We start from the raw sequence: 23,621 nt of genomic DNA on the forward strand, positions 1-23,621 counted from the left end.
CAACAGAGTTGTCCGACAGGTAATTACAGACATGATTCTGGACTTCCGTAGAGGTATTTATGTTAAAAGTAACAGTTGGGAGCGGTGACACGCTAGCACATACAAAGTGAGTCATGAAAAAGAACATGATCACCTAGGAGAAATTACAAAGTAAGAAAAGAGCTGAGGGACAGAACTCTGGAAATGCTAAGCTGTATACAGGAGATAAACAGGCCGCAACAAGACTGAGATGACAAGGGTCAGAATGGTAGGAGGAACAGGAAAGAGTGGTGCCACAAACAGTCATGGAAGAGTGTAATGGGAGCACAGTGACATGAAAGCATTCTCATAAAAGTATGAAGCAGAGATCAAGTCCAGGGGCTGAAAGCAGTAGAGACTAAGGAGACCACTCTGAAGTCCTGTCACGACTCCCTCTCACTCCCAAGTACCACAAACAGAGCTACCATACCTTGGCAGCACTTTGTCTACTATTATAGACTGGACAGAGTACTATTAAAAAAAAAAAAAACTATTTTGCTCATATTATATACACTGTAATCTTAAATACAAGACCCAGTGCCTTCATGGTTCTTGGCACACAGTCCCAAACACCAAATGTATGTTTGCAGAGTAACCAGAATTTCAATATGAATGTCTAATTATACATATTAGACCTTGAGTCCCTCAGAAGCCATGTCTGTTTCATTCATCAAGTTTCCCTAGGACCTTGCATAATGTCAGGAACAGATGGGACTTTGATAAATATTGACTGAAAAACTGGAATGAGTGAAGTATTAGTGGCTATTTCCTGAGGCAATTTTGCAAGATTTTATAATTTTATCACCAAAACATGTGCATGCATTTTGTCAACTTTTTTATATTAATGATTAAAAAAATGGAAACTTGAACATTCACCAAAAGGCACTGCTCAAGAGTTAGGAAGAAATGCTTTCCAGTAGAAGGAGCAAACCATGTAAATGTACACGGGAATTTTTAACAGTTTATAAGTAGCTAGATTCATGGAGAAATGCCAGCAACTTCATTTCCTCACAGCTTCTCTTTGAAAGAGATGGGCAATTACAGGGATAAAAGCAGCATGGTACTACTTAGACAGGAAACAGTCCAGGAGCAGGCTTATGCCATAAAGCTTAGTGGGAAAACAGACTTCCCAAGATCTGGGTCTGGTAGAGTAGCCAGGTTGGAAATGGAAGTTATCACCTAATCAACATATAAAAATGACATTGATAACAAGGGATCAATAACAAGAGTAGCACATTTGTAGGGGTGCTGGGGTGGCTCAGTCAGTTTAGGGCCCAACTCTTGATTTCGGCTCAGATTGTGATCTTGCTGTTCATGGTACTGAGCCCTATGTCAGGCTCCATGCTGACAGCACGAAGTCTGCTTGAGATTCTCTCTGTCTCTCCCCCACTCATTCTCTCTTTCTCTCTCTCTCAAAAGAAATAAATTAAAAAAAAAAAAGCAAATTTGTAACTCAACTGGAGAAAATATAAAACCTATAAAGGAGAATGCTAGCTAGTTATTAGAAGTGTCATACTATAAATTTTTTGACCTGTCATCTGCTTAGGAAATATAATGGGGGATTTTATAATTGAGCTACTAATTGAACAATACAAAACTACACAGATGATATATTAATCAACAGCATATAATATACACTGCAAAATTAATTTAACGTGCACTATAAGGGTCTGTTGGGCTAGACGACAATAAACAAGGAGAGCTGAATAAGGAGCCACCAAAAGTCTTGGATGTAGGAGAACTATGCCCAGTTTTAGTCCATGAAAGGTGATAATGAGAAGGGAACAGAAATAATCTGAAGATGTAGACAAACCCAGGGAAAGGGTGATACTGTACTAGCAGAAGGATATTCAATAACATTTCTCCTTAAAATTGGACACTCACAAATCTATTCCTTGTTCTATTATTTCTTTTTGTTGCTTTAGGACTTCAAACTGTTCTGGATTATCAGTGCCAGACATCTGTGTACTGTAGCTGCCTATTCCTGATGATGATGTTGACTCCAGGGAATTTAAACTTCCGTATCTGTTTATTGTCTCAGGGTGTTTGATTTCATTCGTCTCTTGTTCTAAGGGTTTTTCCTGACCTGTAAGTAGAAAGACTGATACAGTAAATCATTCTTTCAAAGAAAAAAAATGTAAAAGGTTAAAAAAAAATTGTCAAGTAAGGCAAGATATTTTAATGCTTCTTAGATAATTATGCAATACAAACAAACTATTAGGTGCCATCCCAGACAATATACTTTGATACTAAAACACATTGCAATTAGTATTTGTGTAATTTGCACCATTAAAAGTTCTTTTTGTAGTTGCAGTGCTAAGTATCCACTGCGTTTCTGCTCTCAGCTCATGCCACAGAAGGAATAGTTTTCCCTCAAAGGACTGCTGACTGATGTAATACTAGGGTAGACCTGCAGCATGAGTTTTTCTCCTAGTAAGGGCAAATGCCAAACATAGGTGAACAAATCAATCTTAAAACATCTTGGCTTCTATAGGTTTCTTCTATAATTATCTTTTACTTAAGTTGCATAAATATTCTTCACTTTAATGTGGTATTTAAAGTATTTCAAGGAAGATTTAGAAAGAAAAAAGTCTGGACAACTAAGTTGGAAATACATAATTCTAAAGCTCATATTGAACTCATACAGAATGCTTCTTTATCAGCTAAATGAGCAAAGAGGTCACGAAACTGGTCTAATGGCAACTGGAATTATCCTCTCGCAAGTATCATATACTTGAGATGACAAAGAATTATAACTCAAAATGCCACCTTACCAAGAGTTGTCTGAGAGTTGGGATTCACATACTGATCCTTACTCCATTCAACCATACACTTCAAAATCGACACTAAGCATTCTAAGCCTTTTTTCCTCAGGCTCAGTTCCTACGAAATAATTCATAAAAAGAATAAAACAAAAAGCTCTTTAAAGGAAAACACATAGCTCTTCCTTGGCCAAGTTTAAATTTGAAAGTGCTTTTAAAGTTCTTACCTGAACATTACTCATACCAAGTTCTTGACTGCCCCGTCCTTGAGCAATTTTTGATAGATCATTTACTAGTCTTTCAAATATATTTGCTGCATTTAAGTCGCAGTCATAGTTTACATAAATATCCACTACACTCTGAGCATCTGTAACAATATAATATATTACGTTTAACAAGAAGCATCTAGTATAGGAGTATAGTAAATATCTCTTAATAAGAAAAGATAATAAAGAAGGATAATTTCAAATACCTGCACAGATCCTTGTCAATGTCTGAATAACCATCCATTTGTGGTCAAATGAGCTGGTAGAAGTTTCCAAAATGTATAGGAAAATTTCTTTAAAGAACACCTGTGATTAGGGAAAAACTTCTGTTTAAAATAGTGTTTATAATTCATATATATGATCACTTTCTAAATATCCCAAAGCTATAGAGCAGAGATTATGACCCAGGCTCCTCTGGAGTTCAATTCCTTTTGAGTAGTCCTTGTAGTAGGAGCACTGCACTTCACAATATTTTGTTTGCTATCACACAGCCACTACAAAAGAAATCTGCAAAGATCTGGAGCTCCTCTGCATGATAATTTCATGAACACATTTATAAAACCAATGTAATTCATACTTCACTGTTTAATCCCCCAAAGAGTATAAATTATATTCTGTTCATCAGTTATGTTTTACAGACATCATAGTACCAGGTGTTTAATTTTCCTAGATTTAAATGTACCTAATGTTCTAATCCACACAATAAAAATAATCTCTTACACTATGGTATTTTTTATAATTACTCTTTTGGGGCGCCTGGGTGGCCCAGTCACCTGTTAAGCCTCCAACTCTTGATTTCAGCTCTGCTGAAACAGTTTGTGAGTTCCAACTCTTCCTCAGGCTCCACACAGACAGTGTAAAGCCTGCTTGGGATTCTCTGCCTCTCCCCCACTTACACACACATCCACACTCTCTCTCTCAAAATAAGTAAACTTAAATTATAATTACTCTCATGGTGGAAATCTCTACTGTCTGTAAACAAATTATTTTTCAGTATTTTTTACCCCAAATAATGTCAAATACAATGAGTTAATCAACCTAATTAAACAAATTATGATTTAAGAGCTAAGAAAGAATTTTTAGATTCAAATTTATTTTGGAAAAATGACTGATTTAAGAGGGGATAACAAAACAAAATGAAACAAAACACCAGAAGTCACATATTAACCTTTGTGAAGGTTATGTGCTCCAGAAATTCATACTGATAACATGAGGTGACTAACATCTTCTCCCTCCTAATTGGGTGAGGTAGCCAATTAGGTACCCAAAGGTAGCTAAAGGTAGCTTCTGAGGTAGCCCAAAAGAAATGTGCTTTTCTTTCACAAAATCCAATACATTTCTATTACTTCCTTAATGTCATCACCATTTCCTGTAAGACCATAACTTTTTAAGAAGGAGGGACTGGGTCTTGCTGAGTACTGTGTCCACACTGCAAGGCATAAAGTAGGCAGCCAATAAATACTTACATAGAACATACAAAATGTATGTTAATTGACTATTTATGTTATCGGTAAAGCTTCCAGTCAACAGTAGGCTATTAGTAGGTAATTTTGGGGGTAGTCAGAAATTTAACATGGATTTTTTGCTATGCAGGAGGTCAGTGTCACTAGCCCTGTTTCGTTCAAGGGTTAACTGTATACAGAATCCAAAAACAGAATACACATTCTTCTTAAATGCACGTGGAACACTCTCCAGGACAGATCACATGTCAAACCACAAAACAAGTCTCAAAAATTCAAGAAGAGTGAAATCATAGCAAACATCTTTTTCAACCACAAATGTTTAAAATTAGAAATTACAAGAAGAAAAATGGAAAAACTACGAATATGTGGAGATTAAACAACACATTACTGATCAACTGGGTCATAACTACCTAAAGAAAAAAGAAAAATACAACATCCCAAATTCTGTATGATGCAGCAAAAGTGGTTCTAAGAGGAGAATCACAGCAATACAAGCCTAAAGCCTACTTCAAGAAACCAGAGAAATCTCAATTAAACAGCTTAACTTTACACCTCAGGGAATTAGAAAAAGAAGAATACATGGAACCTAAACTCAGTAGAAGGAAGGAAATAGTAAAGATCAGAGTAAAAAATAATAAATATGGATTAAAAAGACAATAGAAAAGATCAATAAACAATTAGCTGATTCTTCGAAAAGATAAACAAATTGACAAACCTTCAGGTAGACTGACCAAGAAAAAAGAGACAGGGCTCAAATAAAATCAGAAATGAAACAGTAGGTTACAACTGATTTCACCGATATACAAAAGATCACAGAAGACTACTATGAACAATTATATACCAGCAAATGGGACAACTAGAAGAAATGGATAAATTCCTAGAAACACACAATCTTCCAAGACTGAATCAGGAAGAAATAGAAAATCTGAATAGACCAATTACTAGAAAGGAGACTGAATCAGTAATCAGTCCCTTCAATCACTGGTGTTGGGCAAACTGGACAGCTGTATGTGAAATGATGAAACTGAACCACTATCTTACATCATATGCAAAATTAACTTAAAATGATTAAAGACTTAAAGGTAAGACCTTTAACCATAAAACTCCTAGAAGAAAACATAGGTGGTAAGCTTCTTGACATCAATCTTGGTGATGTCTTTTTGGATCTGATTCTAAAGGCAAGGGAAACAAAAGCATTAAACAAATTAAACAAATGGGACTATATCAAACTAAACAGCTTCTGCACAGTGAAGAAACCACTATTACTGAATGGAAGAAGACATTTGCAAACCATATATTTAATAAGGGGTTAATATCTAACATATATAAAGAGCTTACACAACTCAATAGCAAAACAAAACAAAACAAAACAAAAACCCAACCAATTAAAAACTGGGCAGAGGATAAAAACAGACATTTTTCCAAAGGAGACATACAGATGGCCAACAGGCACATTGAAAAGATGCTCAATCAGGGAAATGCAGGGGCGCCTGGGTGGTTCAGTAGGTTAAGCGTCCGACTTCAGCTCAGGTCATGATCTCACAGTTAGTGAGTTCGAGCCGCGGATCAGGCTCTGTGTTGACAACTCAGAGCCTGAAGCCTGCTTCGGATTCTGTGTCTCCCTCTCTCTCTGCCCCTTTCCCACTCATGCTTTGTCTCTCTTCCTCTCTCAAAAATAAGCAAACATTAAATATATATAAATACATACATACACATACATATTCATATAAATATATAAATGTATGTATATACCTGGGAAATGCAAATCAAAACCACAACAAGAAACCACCTTAAACCTATCAGAACATCTATTATCCAAAAGATAAGAAATAACAAGTGTTGGCAAGGATGTAGAGAAAAGGGAACTCTTGTACAGTTTACAATGTAGCACAGCTACTATTGAAAACAGTATGGAGGTTCTTCAAAAGATTAAAAGTAGAGCTACAATATAATCCATCAATTCCACTAATGGATATCTCTACAAAGAAATGAAAACACTAATTTGAAAAGATAGATGATCCCTATGTTTACTGCAGCGTTATTTACAATAGACAAGATATAGGAACAATCTCCAAGTCTACTGGTAGATGAATGGATAAGGAAGATAGGCTATTTATGTACAATGGAACACTACTCATATAAAACAAATCTCGTTATCTGCAACAACATGGATGAATCTTGTGGGTATTATGCTAAATGAAATAAGACAGAGAAAGACAAATACTGCATGATTTCACTTACATGTGGAGTCCAAAAAACAAAAAAACAAACAAAAGGAAACAAAGCTCCTGACTCGTAAAGAAAACAGACTAGTGGCTGACAGAGGGATGAAGATGTGGAGGTGCAAAACAGGTCCAGGGCATTAAGAGGTATAAATTTTCAGTTATAAAATAAGTCTTGGGGATGTAATACCAAGTATGGGGAATATAGTTATAATTTTGTATTAACTTTGTAAGGTAATAGATGGTAACTAGATTTATTACAGTGACCATCCTGCAATGTACACAAATGCTGAATCACTATGTTGTACACCTGATACTAATATTGTCAATTATATTCAACAAACAAATACATAAAAAAAAGTTTGGAACTCTCCAATTTATGGAATAAATAAAACCACTAGATTGGGAGAAAGAGGAAAATGAAAACTTTAGCTACTCTCTATGGATTATCAAACTGTACTAATAAGCAACAGCCTTGAATTGTATTTAAGACACCATGCTTATCAACAGGGGCTCTAGAAAAACCAAATTAAAAAAAAAAAAGATTTAAAGAGCACCTATAACGTAACGTGTGTAGAATAACAATACTATCATAAACACTTTGTCTGCAAATAGATATTTTCTTGAAAAGTTGTGCATAAACTATTTTCTGATTTTCTGATATAAACATGTAAGTTAATGTCCATAGAAAAATCACTTTACAGAAACTCTGAAGTGTATATTCTCATAAAATGAATATTCATGTAATAACAATTTCAACACTGCTTTGCAAATTTAGGTTTTCATATGTTGGCTTTGTTTTCTCCAACTAGAATACAGCTTATCAAGCATTTGAACATGCTTAGTATTTTCAAGAACAGATTTACATTTATCTTGTCTGATCCTCAATCTCCCCATAAGGGACAATAGAGAGTAAAATACATGTAATCTCTTTAAATATACAGAACAGTATTAAAACAATTTTGTAATGAGAATCTACCATCTGAGGAGAAAGGAAATTTTTACTAGTAGTATTTCCTTTTAAATTTGTGCTTCCAAAAATTTTATATATTGAATAAATCTGCATTTAATTTGCATTTAATCTACAAAAATAGTAATCCCAATTTAAATGATTTTTGTGATACCTGGTTCCCTATGAATTTATATTTCACAGTCTACTAAACAGTACTTTAAAAAGTTGCATTCAAAAATCTCTAAGTAAATGAATACAGTCTTTCAAAATAATCTAATGGCAATCCAAATGCTTCATCATCAAATGAAAGACTTTTGGGTTAGTATGGAAGCAAAAGTTCCAAAAGTTGGGTTTTTTTTAATCTTCATTTGTAGTTCCTGAAGATAATGGGGAAAAAACTATCAAAAAATAGCAACTACTCCTACCTAGTTAAATGCCTTCTGTTATTTTAACAGATATAAGACAAACTAAAATTTGGCAATATATATGTACCAGAAATTATTTCCTGTCCAAAATTTGGTCCCAATATAAAAACTTTTCACTTAAAATATCAAGGCTTTATTCGGTCTTATTCCCATAATATCCTATGTGAATTTTAATAGATACTGTAGATTAGTAATAAAGTGTGATTGTTTTAACCATCTCAAATCTCTGGGAAAATGATAATGTATCTGTTCTGTGAGCTAATAAATTATCAATCTTTAGTTAGGATTAAATATAAAATTTATAAGAATTATAAATAAGTAAAAGGTATTGGGGGATACAGGCTTCTAGTTATGGAATAGATAAATCATGGTAATGAAAAGTATAGTCAGTGGCATTTTAATAGCATTGTATGGTGACAGATGCCAGCTACACTTGTGGTGAGCAGAGCATAATGTACAGAGTTGTCAGATCACTATGTCGTACACCTGAAACAAATGTAACATTGTGTGCCAACTATACTTCAGTTTTAAAAAATTGTAACAATTAAAATGCAACCTGCCTATCAAACACATAGTTGAAAGCTAACTAGCATAAAAGCGAGGGTTTCTAAAATGTATAATGTCCCAACCAAGACAATATAATAACAACTGGTAAATGGAAACAAGCACCAATTAAGTCCAGTAAAACATAAATACCATTTTTAAATATTCAATTATTTGAAAGTGAAAACAAAAGATCACGAACTGATACACCTGCATTATATGTGCAGCCATGGCTGGAAAACTCCCTACTTTATTAGTTCTACCAAGTCTCTGGAAATATTTTAGCACCACATGACCCTTAAGACCCGGGGATAAAACTTCAGAAATAAAATATACACATTAGAAAAATAATGCAAAGCAAAAATTAAAATGTCAAATTCCTAAAATATAACCTTAAAAATATAATCCTTACTAATAATAGCCTCTTTAAAGTACCCAAGACTTCGATGGCTTAAAACCATATATATAAAGTATATTTTGCAACTTTCTTTTAAGATAACCAAATTTATTATTACATGCCATATACACAATGGCAAAATTATTGTGAGGGCCAAATTAACTCAAGACAACTAGAATTACTCAACCAGTATAAATTCCTTGAAGGCAGGAGCTGTGTCTTAATTTGATTTTGTATTCTCAGTGTTTACCCAGTGCTTAGTATTTCATAAGTACATGTGAGTTAAATGGGTAAATGGAAAAAAAAGCAGCATAGCTGACTCTTGAACAATGTGAAGGTCAAGGGCACTGATCACCACATACTTGAAATCCACAGAGAACTTTAACTCCCAAAAACTTAACTACTAATACCCTACTGTTGACTAGAAGCCTTACAACAACATAAACATTCAACTAACACATATTTTGTATTATATATGTATTATATACTGTATTCTTATAATCAAGTAAACTAGTGAAAAGAAAATGTTACTAAGAAAATCGTAAAGAGGTGGGGCGCCTGGTTGGCTCAGTCGGTTAAGCTTCCAACCTTGGCTATTGGCACAGAGCCTGCTTTGGATCCTCTGTTCCCCTTTCTCTGTCCTTCCCTCACTCGTTCTCTCCCTCTCAATAAATACATAAACTTAAAACAAAGAAAAAAGAAAATAATAAGGGGGGGGTGCCTGGGTGGCTCAGTGGAGTAGGCATCTGACTCTTGATCTTGGCTCAGGTCACGATCTTGCAGTTCATGAGTTTAACTCCTGCACTCGGCTATGCAGTGTCAATATGGAGCCTGCTTGGGATTCTCTCTGAACATCCCTGGCTCGCTCGCTCACTCGCTCCCTCTCTCTCTTTCTCTCTCTCTCTCAAGACAGAAAAGACAGAAAGAAAGGAAAGATAGGGAAGGAAGAATGAGGGAAGGAGGGAATCATAAGGAAGAGAAAATACATTTACACTACTGTACCTGCACTTAGTGAAAAAAATTCACATGTAACTGGGCCTACTTAGTTCAAAGCACTACTGTTTAAGGGTTAACTGTTCACAACAATACACTAATATTATTTTACATTCTGAAAAACCTTCCAGGGTATTAATAATCTGATTTAACATTAAACAAATGAAATACCCAACAATGCCTAAATGCAGAACATACCTCAATTTGCATCTTCAGATGTGTCTTGAAGTTTGACAACAAAGTAAGAAATATGGAAAGAGAAAGCTCAAAAACCTCTGGAACAGATGAGACTCCATTTTTTGAGAGTGCGACACAGAGATACTGCTTAATAGCATTAATAAACATTTCATTTGTCCTGAAAACAGGTCCTGCATTCTGCAGAATGGATAGAAGTAACTGCAATGAAAGAATCTTGGATCGCAACTCATGAGACCTAAAATGTAAAAGAGAGGGCAAAGTATATGGACAAATTTAGTGTCATGGTATTAAAAGCTGTTCCAAAGATATTTCCTGGTACCACATAATTTCACCAAATTTTAAATAGAGAGGAACAGAAAAGTCTACAATGTAAACAAAGTACAGTATATGAATAATACGAATACTTCGCCATTAGTAATGGGTTAGTTCCACTTATGTTCTCAAGAAGCACATAATTTCATAAACTTTTTAAATGGAAAACAATCATCCACACATATTTAAAATCAACACACTGTTCCACGAGACAAGAAAAATAAAGATTTATTCCTTCTTCCTTTCTTTCACAAGTGTATTTCACTTTTTAGAAAATACCACGAACTCTTTTCAGATTAAGTACCATATTTAGTATATAATAGTTCCATAGTATATAATAGTTTCGTATATAATGTGCTTTTTTCCTAGGCATGCTACTCAAAAATCCTAAAAAAGTTTTGGTTATATGACCAAGTTACAGGACTACTTCAAGGTTACTTTTTCAATAACCACTTAAGTTGTTTTCTTTTTTGAAATACAAAGAGGCTTTCAGAACATTTATCTCTTAAAGTTTACCCATTTATTCTAAATATTTTAAATAATGAAAAGCAAAAAACTACCCTTTCAGCTTAAATTTTCACTTTTTTCTCTGATCAATACACCATGCCATATTCTACTCAGTATCTAGCATTATAATTATCAGATTTCACAAATATAATTTTTCTCCCATTAAAGCAGGCATCTTAAGTCCAACAGACCAGGAAGATTGGATCCCAGGCAACTTTTCAAATGCAGAACACACTAAACGTTCTAGCAGCTAATTCTTTTTATTCCAAATGCTATTAGCAGTCGCATTCACACCACAGACAGTAAACTTAATTGTTCCTGATTTCTACTTTAAAAATTTTATAGTTTTTAAGTGCCAAGTAATTCAAGGACCTAAGAAACTCTAACAAGGAATATTTAATTTCATGTAAGTGGGAATCACACAAATATTACCATTTTTGAAATAAAACTGGAACCAATAATATCATGGCTCATTATTACATATCAACTTTCCAAGATGGCTATGCCTCTGAATCTATATATGTGCAGCAAATATAGTATAACACACACACACACACACACACACACACACACACAAACCTTAAATAAATCAAGTTAGAAACAGTGAGAAGATTTTAAATAGCTATAGGAAAACATGAAATGGGTGAAGTATCTCCCCTTCATGTTGAAGCCTTCCAAGGCTTTTATGTTATGGCTACTTCCTAGTCTAGCTAATTTACCATCTTTTTTGCTCAATTCCAACAGTTATTAAAACCTGCAGCCTACTATTCTCTAACACATGAGTTTTTGTTGTAAGTTATTTTTGTATCCCCAGCTCTAACAAAATGCCTTGTACCTAGCACGTGCTCAATGTAACTCATGGATTTATTCATGCACTCATCTAAACATTTATTAACTACTTACTATCTATAAGGCATTAATTAATGAAGAAATGATCAAATGATTGTCTTATGACACAATAAAGTACACTTTTATAGGCAAAAGATGCTAGAAATTTCAGGTCTGCAGATTTTAATGGGGTAGTTTCAAACTATGAATCAAGCTTAACAAACATTTCCTGGATCATCATCTTAGCAACATCACAAAGTATCAAGAGAAGCAAAGACAACAAAACAAAACAAAACAAAAACATAACTACAAAAAGCCATTAATTTTAGAAAAAAATCATTCAAGAGAGAAAACCATATATTCTTTAGAAAAGAAGAGTTTAGAAAATTTAATTTCTTCAGTATTCAATTCCAATGTTTAATGTCCCTGATGATCAAGGTCTTTTCTATGTTCAAAATTTCCTAATATTTGGTTTAAACCCACAGAGTAGAAGGATAATTTACATTATTCCTTATAAGAATCCTTTGTAATATTAAAGATTTCAGATCTCCAAAACTATATTCTTTTTATAGAGCTAAATGAATGCCCTTCCCCCAAAGTACTCCTCAAAATTCATCTATTTTCTTTTGTGTTCTTTTCATTTTGGGCACTTTAAAGAATTCTCCCTTTTCTGTTTATAGTTTTTCAAATCACACTTTTTTACATCTGACTTGGAAAACTAATCATCTGAGACTTTTAAGATTAATAACATTTTCAAATCAAGGCAAAGATGGCCTTCAACAATAACACCAAATTCTTAAGTTACTACCTCCTTAAAGTCTTTAACAATTCAGAATGAGATGGTTATTTTTCTTTTCATAGTGAGAATAAAAAATTGAAAAAATTTTGAATACATATTTGTAACATACATAGGGTATAATCAAATTTACATTGCAATCTGAACAACTTTAATCCTTTTTCTGTAGAGTTTATATTTTCAAAATAAAGAAAAATCGGTAAGTTATATCTCTGACTCCCAGGATTTGGGCCTAAAATGATTTTAGAACTTTTGGCTTTGGGGCTTAAAAGATGTTTCTCACTGAATCAGTACAATGTGACAAAATAAAACTATAGAAAATATAACAAATGTAACTGCTTCTAGTCTTTCTTCTCAGCTGACATTTAGAAACTGAAATGCTCTAGTTTTAAAAAATGAAGTAGCATTGCTTACATTTCTCCACTATTTCAATATTCTTTTCTCAAAGTCACTGAGGCCTTCTTTAAGATTTCTTTCTCCAGAAAGTTCTCCTAAAATTGTCATGCTATATTACATCATGCTGTAACATTAAGAGTGTCCAAACCCAGTCTTAAGCAAGAATCAGTTACATTTGACTCACAAGAAATGAAAGATATTTGACAACTTATGACTTACAAATGGCACTTTCCTATGGCTTAAACTTACACATTCGACAGGAACCAGACAAGTGACTCCTATCTCTAAGTATTCCCTGCTCCCCACAGAGAAAGGTATCATGGCATTTTTCAGACCTTAATGAATACATAATACCTTTCATTATGAATTTTAAAATTTATTTCTCTTAGTTTTATTAACTTTCAACTGGTAGCTTTCAGAAACCTAGCATGAGGCTACATATAACAGGGCTATTTTAACTCCAAAGTTATTTATAATATTGAAATAAGAATTCTTTCAATCATTCAATATTTATTGAGCACCTATTATGTACCAAGCACAATCCCCTAATGTTGCTGGTATACTTTGGGAAATAGTATAAGTTATCTAGCAATTTTGGAACTATTTTTCAAGTACATTTTTTAAAAGGCAAAATAATCCTGGGGCGCCTGGGTGGCTCCGTCGGTCGAGTGTCCGACTTCGGCTCAGGTCATGATCTCACGGTCTATGAGTTCAAGCCCTGTGTCGGGCTCTGTGCTGACAGCTCGGAGCCTGGAGCCCGCTTCAGATTCTGTCTCCATCTCTCTCTGCCCCTTCCCCACTTGCTCATGCTTGCTCTCTCTCAAAAATAAATAAACATTAAAAAAATTTTTTAAAAAAGGCAAAATAATCCTAAAATACATTTTTCAGGGTTCTACAGGACAAAAAGAACATAAGAAAATCCAAAGACTATTTACAGCAAGTAAGTTTTCAAGATTAAATACTGTATGTGTCAAGCAGAATAGCCAATGACTTACTTTGGATCTGGGGGTCCATCTGACAGTGGTTTCATGGACAGTTTACACAATGACCTGAATACTAGAAAGGCATCCTTTTGTAAAATGTGGGAAAACTTAGCACCAGGTGAAGGTCCTGAAGAATTTCCAGATTCCTAAACAAGTTAATATACCATGTAAATAGAGACATTTGACAGTGTAAAATCATTTCAGCCTTCTATGTATTCTATTCAGTTCAGTAATACAAGAGGTTCTATTGGAAAAAAAAACCTGATGAAGAATTTGCCACATTGCTTCTCTTTAATCTGACATACCACCCTAGCTCCCCAACAATAAATACCTTAAAAAAATAAATTATTTAAAAATATTCTCTCTTTGCTACCAAAAACTCTTCAAAATTTATCCATTTCATACCATTACTAACAAAATCTAGCACATCATGCCCTGACAAGACACCTCATCCATTGCCTAAACCATGCTTTTTACTACCTGTCATTTGGTGTTTTCTGTTTTTGTCCTTTTTTAGCTATTCTGCACAGATAGACATAAGACAGCAGAAATTGTCAAGGCAATGTTTAAAACTTATTAACTGATGAAGGTCAACAAGGCCAAGAAAGTTGAACCCTATATACGGGTCAATGATACAGGGTAGGACTTCCTTATCTAAATGGATAAGAAGGGGCGCCTGGGTGGCTCAGTTGGTTAAGTGTCGACTTCGGCTCAGGTCATGATCTCACAGTTTATGGGTTCGAGCCTTGCGTTGGGCTCTGTGCTGACAGGTCACAGCCTGGAGCCTGCTTCAGATTCTGTGTTTCCCTCTCGCTCTGCTCCTCCCAACTCATGCTCTCTCTCTCTCTCTCTCAAAAGTAAATAAACATTAAAAAAAATTAAAAGGATAAGAATAAAAACACACTAAATATAGGGTAGGGGGGATCAGGAGAACCTTATTACTACCATAGTTCAGATTTCATTTAGCCCTGAATGAAAGATGAAGTTCCCTAGATTTCTAAAAGTTCTTCCTCATCCAGTGATACTAGAATTGTCCTAAAAATATATGATAAAAATGTTCTTTTTAAATGTAATTTCAATGGGGTGTACAAAGAGAAGATGTGAACACCTATGAAACACAGCTTAGAGTTGGAAATTTAGCTATCAATATATTTAGGGAATAAGCTGCTTTGATTTGTATCAGTGAGAAAAAACTAAGTCTTTATTTCCCCAAACTGTAATCAGCAAGCATTATCAACTGGATACATTCACCACAAAGTGCTGGTAGCCTATAAATGTGTAAGATTAATAGGACATCTGCTGCCCCCCATTTATACCTGAGTATCATTGGAAGAGACAGACAATCTGTCATCAGGTAAAGATGGTGTATATGCAACAGAAATTGGTGTTCCTGGAATTCCATTTGCTTGGATATTTTCACTGTCGCTACCATCCTCTATAGTTCCAATGTTGCCATCTGCACTTGCATTTATAGTCGTCCTTTCTCCCATATCTAAAATGGTAAGAATAAAAAAACATGCAAATATATGTGACTTAAGTATACTGAAAAGGCACAAAGAGTATTTAAAACGCAACAATAGCAGGAAAGCAATGTGAAATAGTATGAATTGGCACCATTTAAAGGTTAGTATACTTAGTAGTAAGTATGTATTTGGAATACATCCAAATACAATCCTTAAGTAGCTCTAGCTATGAAACACACTCAACTGATGAAAGGCTAACTGGGATGTGCCAAAAGAGAAGCTTACTTTTAGTCTATATTATCATCTACTAAACTTGGTTCTAATGAATGCTAATTCTTTAAGATGTTAAGACAGTGTCTTCCAAAAAAAAAAAAAAAAATCCCATTATCAAGCAAGTTAGAGAAATACTGGGAAATAGCTTTCTTTATTACAGTCTTTAATTTGCTCTCCAAAGAGAATATATGATATGTAGTGTTTCCAAAATTTATTTTACAATGAGCTCCTCTTCCCCTTTTTAGAATACCTATTAATAACTCCATATTCTTTGGAACACATATATGGAAAAAATGGCCTATACCCCTGAATATTTTTTAGTATGTCACTCTGAATAATCATACTTTTAATTAATATAAACAAAAATAAATGATTTCTGGTAGAACAGATATTACAAATAATACCAAGTTTCATAACTATTCTAGATATAATTATGTTATTTTAAGAAAGAAATACATACATGTCTGTGGCCATAACTAGCAGGAAATTGCTCATTTCATGCTATCAATCAAAAGAGAACTATAAGCAAGGGAAATATACTATACTGAGTAGATTTTGAAATAGGAAAGACCTATGTTTCAATCGTGTCTTTCCCATTTAACTGGATAACTTATTTCATCTTTCTTTGTCTCAGTTTCTTCATCAGCAGCAAAAATAATGTTAATGAGGAATCACCAAAACACACATACCCTACACACACACAACACATAAAGAACATAAATGATTCACAATCAGTGGTAGCTATAATTCTGTAGATATATGGTAATATATGCCCAATTTCTGATTGATTCAGTAATGAAAGGAGTGTATCTCATGCCCCTACTCTAAAGCTGCTTTCTGCTCTCCAAATTAGAATATCCTAGATAGATTAAACTGGATAATTTCAAAGCGTGTTTTGCAATTAACAACTGGTACATGAAGATACTGATAAAATATATTTGGGAAGCTCTGTGCTGCACAAAATAAGACACTAGTTTTCCCAGTAGACCTTTCTGGAGCTTTAACATGCTAGTGTTAGTTAGACATGCTAAATATACTATCCTAACTTCTTATATATATATATTATGTGTATAATATATATGTATTTATGTGCTAAATGCTATTGCAGCTTTTAAATACATGTTATTTATTACACATATCTTACATATATGTTTAATAGCAAAGAATTCTCTGGAAGAAGTAAAAAAATTTAATAACGACTATCAGAAATGGATAATCCCTCAAAGCTTATTCCATTTTCTCTCAGTACCTAATTACATCTTCTCCCACTGCCTCCCCCCACCACTTTCCCTTAACAAATGACTTTCACATTCTATGTAGTTAAGAAGTTAGGTAACTCAACTAAGTAGGTAGGCTACCTCAATCTCCCTTGTCCTACCATAAAGCTCCTTGACACCAATAATTTTTTCCCCCTCTTATTTCAGGGGAAAAAATATTCCTTTGAATTTCTAAAGTGAACTATTCATTCACCCTCAAATTCATCTCTTCTTGCATTCATTTGTGTCTTCCCTCCCCAAGTATTCTCTTTTAACATTACATTTTCATGTATGTGACTGAATCTTCCTCATTACTTAACATACTCAAATCTTCTCACTGGAAAAAAATCTTCCTTTAACTCTTGCTATACCTCTGCTACTGCCCATTTTTCTCCTTTTTATCAAATTTCTAAGAGGAATAATCAATATTCACTGATGATACTTTTCTTCTTCCCTTCCTAGTATATTTCTCAAAAGAAATCAAAAACATTCTATGATTTTATTTTCAGGTTTTGAAGCCAGACATCCTTGAGTTGGAATCTTCATTTTACTGCTTCCTACAAGTTAACTTAAAATCTCTCAATTTTCTCATTGTAAAAAAGAATAGTACCAGCACCTAAACATCCCAGTGCTTGGGGAGGATTAAATGAATAAATGTAAGTAAAGCAAATAAAGTCATTTGGGATATACAGAAAGTACTTAATAGAGTTAGATATTATTATTCTCTCTGTTTTCTCCTCTAACTGTTCTCTAACCATTAAGTGTAGACTTTTGTTTTCAAGATGGTAAATAGAGTCAATTAAAAATTAACTTCTCCTTTGATAAATCCCACTGAAATTACTAGGAGAAATATAAACAAGAGACAGATGCGATGTTTCTAACATTATTGTTATATTTCATCAGTAAGTTTGATAAATGCTGGTCTGGTATTTTTCACTGGTATGAAAAAATTCAAGTTAAGACTGATTTGAAAAAAAAAAAAAAGTAAAATCACACCCAGGCGCGCGCACGCGCGCACACACACACACACACACACACTCATATACTTAATTTGAAAGAGTATCCTCCAAAAAACAATAGCAATTATCATACCTACTAGTGAAATACAGCAATGTTAAAAACAAAATGAGGCTCGAACCAATGTTATATAATAGAAACAAAAGGACAAAAATGAGGAATAAATACCGTAAAAGAAAAAAATACAAAATATATTTTTCACCAAGAAAACCCAAGATTATCAAATAAAAAACGCTTAGAAAATATCAGAGTTCAGAAAATGAATAAATAGGAGGTAAATATGGAAAACAAGGGTTTTTCTATATTCCAATTAAATTAGGAAGTTGGAATTATTTGTGGCCATTGCTTAAGTGCCAACAGTCAAAATGAAGTTCAATCCCTTTGTGACTTCTGACCAGAGCAAGAACTGTAAAAGTCATTTCAATGCACCTTCCCATATTTGCAGGGAGATTCTCCTCTTTCCAAAGAGCTGACACAGAAGTACATAGTTCGATCCACACACACCCAGAGGATGAGGAAGTACAGGCTGTATGAGGACACAACAGAAGTCAGCAAACTGGCAAAGTAGCTCAGGTGTATGGGAAGAAATACGTCATCTACACTTAGCAAATAGAGTGACAGAAGACAAATGGCACAGCTGCCCACATGGGCATTCACCCTAGCAGGATGGTTATCACTAGACTAAAACAGGACAAAGACCACAAAAAGATCCTTGAACATAAAGTCAAATCTCACCAAGAAAGAAAGAAAGAAAAAGGGCAAATATAAGGAAGAAACAACTGAGAAGATGCAGTAATAAAGTAATCTTATATATGACTTTATAAACTTAAAATGAAAAAAATAAATTAGGAAGTGTGGGAAAAAACTCATCCAAAATACTATCAAAACTAAAACAAAAAAGGGGCGCCTGGGTGGCTCAGTCGGTTAAGCATCTGACTTCAGCTCAGGTCATAACCTCATGGTCTGTGAATTCGAGCCTCACGTTGGGCTCTGTGCTGACAGCCTGGAGCCTGCTTCACATCTGTGTGTGTGTGTGTCTCTGTCCCTCCCCCACTTGTGTTCTGTCTCCCTCCCTCCCTCCCTCAAAAAATAAATGACATTAAAAAAAATTTTTGTTTAAAACAACTAGAACAAAACACAGAGAAATAATTTAACAGGAAATGTGAAGGAGCCAAAGAAGAAAACAATGAAATTTTACTGAGTGACATAGAAGATTTGACTGAATGAACTTCTGTGTCTGGATAAGAAGGTTCAATACTACAAAGAAGATGCAGCTCCCCAAGTTAAGAACACAATATAACTCCAATCACTAATAAACTTTTTTTTAAATTCAATGAATTGGCTCTAAAGTTATGTAGCATACACTTAACTGATGTTTACAAAAACTGACTGGCAAGGGGATGGGGGACTTGCACTACAAAGATTAAAATGTACTATAAAATTAAAATATTTTAAACAATTCAACACTGAATAAAAATAAATAGCTCAATGTTACTACAGAGAAAACTCCAGCAGAATCATGTAGGATAAAATTGGCACTTCAAATTAATTGGGAAAGGATTATTCTATAGGTTAGCTATGCAATCTCATACTATACATGAAAAATTAATTTCAGATGAATTAAAGATCTGAATTCAAAAAATTAAAAAAGTATTAGAAAAATGTATAGCAGATTATTTCTGTAGTTTTGTGGTAAAATCCATTCTAAGCAAGACAAAAACAGAATTCACAAAGAAAAAGGCAGTATTTGTTAAATTTTTTATGTGGTCAAATATCTGCTCAGAACAATAACCTAAGCAAAGGCTAAACAAAATGAAAATAAAACAAAGACTAGAAAAAAATATTTAAAATACACTGAATAAGGTTTCATTTCTTAATATGAAAATCTTGAAATCAGAACAGAGAAACCAAAAAACTTGAAAGGAAACCGCTAAGAAGTCATGAATAGGCAATTCAGAAAAGTATAAATAACCCATAGATACTCAGTTGGACCATGAAACTGCCAACATTTAACCTACAAAAATAATGACTGCTCCCTGTGTTTTGACCCTACAAGTAATCAAAAACAAATTAAAATAAGATATAATCCATCTAGCAAAGTGATATTAAACAGCATTACATACAAATTTTAAATGCCCATACACTTTGATCAAAGTATTCCTTTTTTTAGAAGTGTATCCTAAAGTGCTAAAAGATATCTATAACAAGAATGCTCTTCAGAGCAGTGTATCAAAGTCAAAAGACTTGGGAAAATAATAAACTGAAAGAAAATATTCATAAAATATATCACAGAATCCTAATGTAAAAAGGATTCTTAAAAATTAAGGGAAAAAAATCAAGGATAACAGAAGGATGAAAACCTGATAGAATGAAGACATGAATAGATGATTCACTAAAAACAGAAATACAATGGCCCTTACATATGATATATTTAATTTCACTCATACAGAAATGCAAATTAAAACCCAACTAAGTAATGGATAAAGAAGATGTGGTATGCCTATAAGATGGAATATTACTTAGCCATAAAAAAGAAGGGAGTCTTGCTTTTTGCAACAACATGGATGGATCTAGAGGGTGTAATGATAAGTGAAATAAATGAGAGAAAGACAATTATCATATGATTTCACTCATATGTGGACTTTAAGAAACAAATGAAGAAAGAAAAAAAGAAATAAACAGACTCCGTTTAAATATAGAGTACTGGAGGTTACCAAAGGGGAAGTGGGGGATGGGTGAAATAGGTGAAGGAGATTAAGAGTACACTTATGATGAGCCCTGAGTAATGTACAGAATTGCTGAATCACTACACTGTATACCTGAAACTAACAGAACACTGAATATTAAATGCACTAGAATTAAAAAAAAATAAACTAAGAGTTCTCACCTAACAGGTTGGCAAAAATACAAAACTTTAAATTCCACTGGCAATTATGGATAAAAAGGAATTCTCACACATTGCTGGTAAGAGTGCAAAATGGTGCAACACTTGTGAAGGGATATTCAGCAACAGCTAATTAATTTTCATACTCATTTACCACCTGACCCAGTAATCTCACTTCTATGAATCTTCCCTCAAGATAAACCCCCACAAATACAAAACAATACAGATGCATATGGCTACTCACTGCAGCAATATCTGTAATAGGAAAGCACTGGAAACAACCAAAGTTCCTGTCAGTAGTGGATTGGTTAAATCAACTATGATACATCCACGTAATAGAGTCAAGAGACCAAAAAAATAAGGAAAGAAAATCTCTATCAACTGAAATAGAAGGATTCCTAGAATATATTAAACGAAAAAAAGGGGGACCAAAAAAAAAAAAGGGGAGGAGACATACAGTGTTTTGCCAAAGAGAAATAATCAGAGTACTTGCTTATTACTCTGGGAGAAATACACACACACATAAAGGATAAACTAAAAGGTAATGAAAGTGGCTACCAATGGAAGGTATGTCAGCAAAGGAAGGAATGGATAAAAGAATTCTTTGAGTCAATATTTTATATAATTTTGACTTTGAATCATGTATAGGATCTTCAATTAAATCAAAACAAAACAGGGGCGCCTGGGTGGCTAAGTCAGTTGAGTGTCTGACTCTTGATTTGGCTCAGGTCAAGTTTTTGCAAAAATTAGGTTGTGGGATTGAGCCCTGCATCAATCAAGCCCTGCTTAGTATTCCCTCTCTCTCCCTCTGCTCCTCTTCCTGCTGGCTCTCTCTCTCTCTCTAAAATAAAAAATAAAAACAAAAATAAATTACATTAAATCAACAGTTAATACAGTTTACTGCTGTAAATTCTGTAATTATAAATAGTATTATTCACCATTAGTAGAAAATGTACTAAATACATATGTAATTTTTTTTTTTTGAACTTTAAATTAGTTGTTGCTGGTAATGATACACTGTTGCTGAGAATCTGGGGATTTTACTGTGGAAAAAGGGAGATAAAAATATGAAATGCTGGGAAAAGGGAGATACAAATATGAAATGCAGGAAGATGAAGAGAAACCTAGTGGCACTGGATGTGAACTGCAACTATCAATATGATTTGTGATTGTAGATCTATCTCAGTACACTAGAAAGGCCAGGAAGTAACGACACCTCACTAGCACAACTAGTCTCTAAATACAATTGCCTACTAAAAAGAACAAAAACTCCTTAAAGAACTGATTCCAGGGCTGAGGCAAGAGGAAGTCGAACGTTTAACTTAAAACATCTCACTGTTCCAGAAAACAAGAAGTGCTCCAAGATAATGGAATCACATCACAAAGACACAGGAACTGGATTCCTATTATCCAAATCGGGAACAAAGAATAATGACGGTAAATGATTATAATACACTGAATAACAAAAGAATTCATGAGTTCACAGTATTATTTTTTTTAAGGGGAAGCACTCTTATCTATAGAAAAGTGTCAATTAATGTTAGAATCATGAAATCACTATTTGGCAACCAAGGTAGTATCTAAAGAAGTCAAGGATCATCAACGGATGCTAAAACCACTAAGTGGATGGATCCTCATATGACCTCAACCTATCACTCTCAAATTATTTCTTTCAGTTGACCCTTAAACAACACAGGGATTAGGAGTGCTGACCCCTCAAATAGTTAAAAAGCCACATATAACTTAAGACTTCACAAAACTTAACTACTAATAGCCTCTGTTGCCCAGAAGTCTTACTGATAACATAAACAGTCGATAAACACATATTTTGTATATTACATGTATTATATATTGTATTCTTACAATCAAGTAAACTAGAAAAAATATAAAGAAAATCATTAAGAAAGAGAAAATACAAAGGAGCCTGGGTGGCTGAGTAGGTGCTGGACTCTTCAACTCAGCTCAGGTCTTGATCTCAGGGTCGTGAGTTCAAGGCTCACACTGGATGTGAAGCCCACTTCAAAAAGAAAGATGGGGTACCTGGCTGAGTGTCCGACTTCAGCTCAGGTCATCATCTCACGGTTTGTGAGTTCAAGCCCTCCATCAGGCTCTGTGCTGTCAGTGCAGAGCCCAGTTAGGATCTTCTCTCTCTCTCTCTCTCTCTCTCTCTCTCTCTCTCTCTCTCTCTCTCTCTGCCCCTCCCCTGCTTGTTCCCTTTCTCTCAAAAATAAATAAACATTAAAAAAAGAAGAAGAAAAATACATTCATAGTACTGTATTTATGGGAAAAAATCCACATATAGTGCACTCATGCAGTTCATTATTGAATGGTCAACTATAGTTATAAAGGGAAAAATGCTCCCTTACAATGAAGAGACCTAGTGCTCATCATTAACCAAGTGATCAAACATCATCACTAATATGGGTAACTTGTTATGTATCAATTAACATAACATGATGTAATAAGAAGTACCAACATTACCTATGCAGTATTCTTGCCAAATACATTTACTCTAAATCAGGAAACTGCCCTATCAACTCAAAATATGTAACATTCGACAAGACAATTTCATACTCTTTAACAAAAGGTAAGTGTTATGAAAGATGGGGGGAAAGACAAGAGAACTTGTTCTAAACTAATGAGACCAAAGAGACACAATCAAATGCA

General features: G+C 34.1%; 1 protein-coding gene and 1 pseudogene across 5 annotated transcripts in view; one reads left to right on the forward strand and one right to left on the reverse strand.

Moving 5' to 3' along the window:
- The window catches only part of ARFGEF1 (ADP ribosylation factor guanine nucleotide exchange factor 1), a 149,043-nt gene that overhangs the window by 54,789 nt on the left and 70,633 nt on the right, over positions 1–23,621 (reverse strand). For all 5 annotated transcript variants that reach the window (XR_007148496.1, XM_047841934.1, XM_047841937.1 and 2 more), the window contains 7 exons: positions 15,378–15,553; positions 14,074–14,207; positions 10,240–10,474; positions 3,253–3,352; positions 3,008–3,147; positions 2,793–2,901; positions 1,903–2,104 (listed from right to left, as the gene is read on the reverse strand). Coding sequence is in view for 4 of the 5 variants with exons in the window: in XM_047841934.1 (XP_047697890.1) it covers positions 1,903–2,104; positions 2,793–2,901; positions 3,008–3,147; positions 3,253–3,352; positions 10,240–10,474; positions 14,074–14,207; positions 15,378–15,553 (1,096 nt within the window). In the remaining variant the exon portion in view is untranslated. The remainder of the gene's footprint in view (positions 1–1,902; positions 2,105–2,792; positions 2,902–3,007; positions 3,148–3,252; positions 3,353–10,239; positions 10,475–14,073; positions 14,208–15,377; positions 15,554–23,621) is intronic.
- Positions 18,436–18,866, forward strand: LOC125156165 (60S ribosomal protein L26-like; annotated as a pseudogene).

Source organism: Prionailurus viverrinus, chromosome F2 (genome assembly GCF_022837055.1).
Source record: "Prionailurus viverrinus isolate Anna chromosome F2, UM_Priviv_1.0, whole genome shotgun sequence".
Classification (NCBI taxonomy): domain Eukaryota; kingdom Metazoa; phylum Chordata; class Mammalia; order Carnivora; family Felidae; genus Prionailurus; species Prionailurus viverrinus.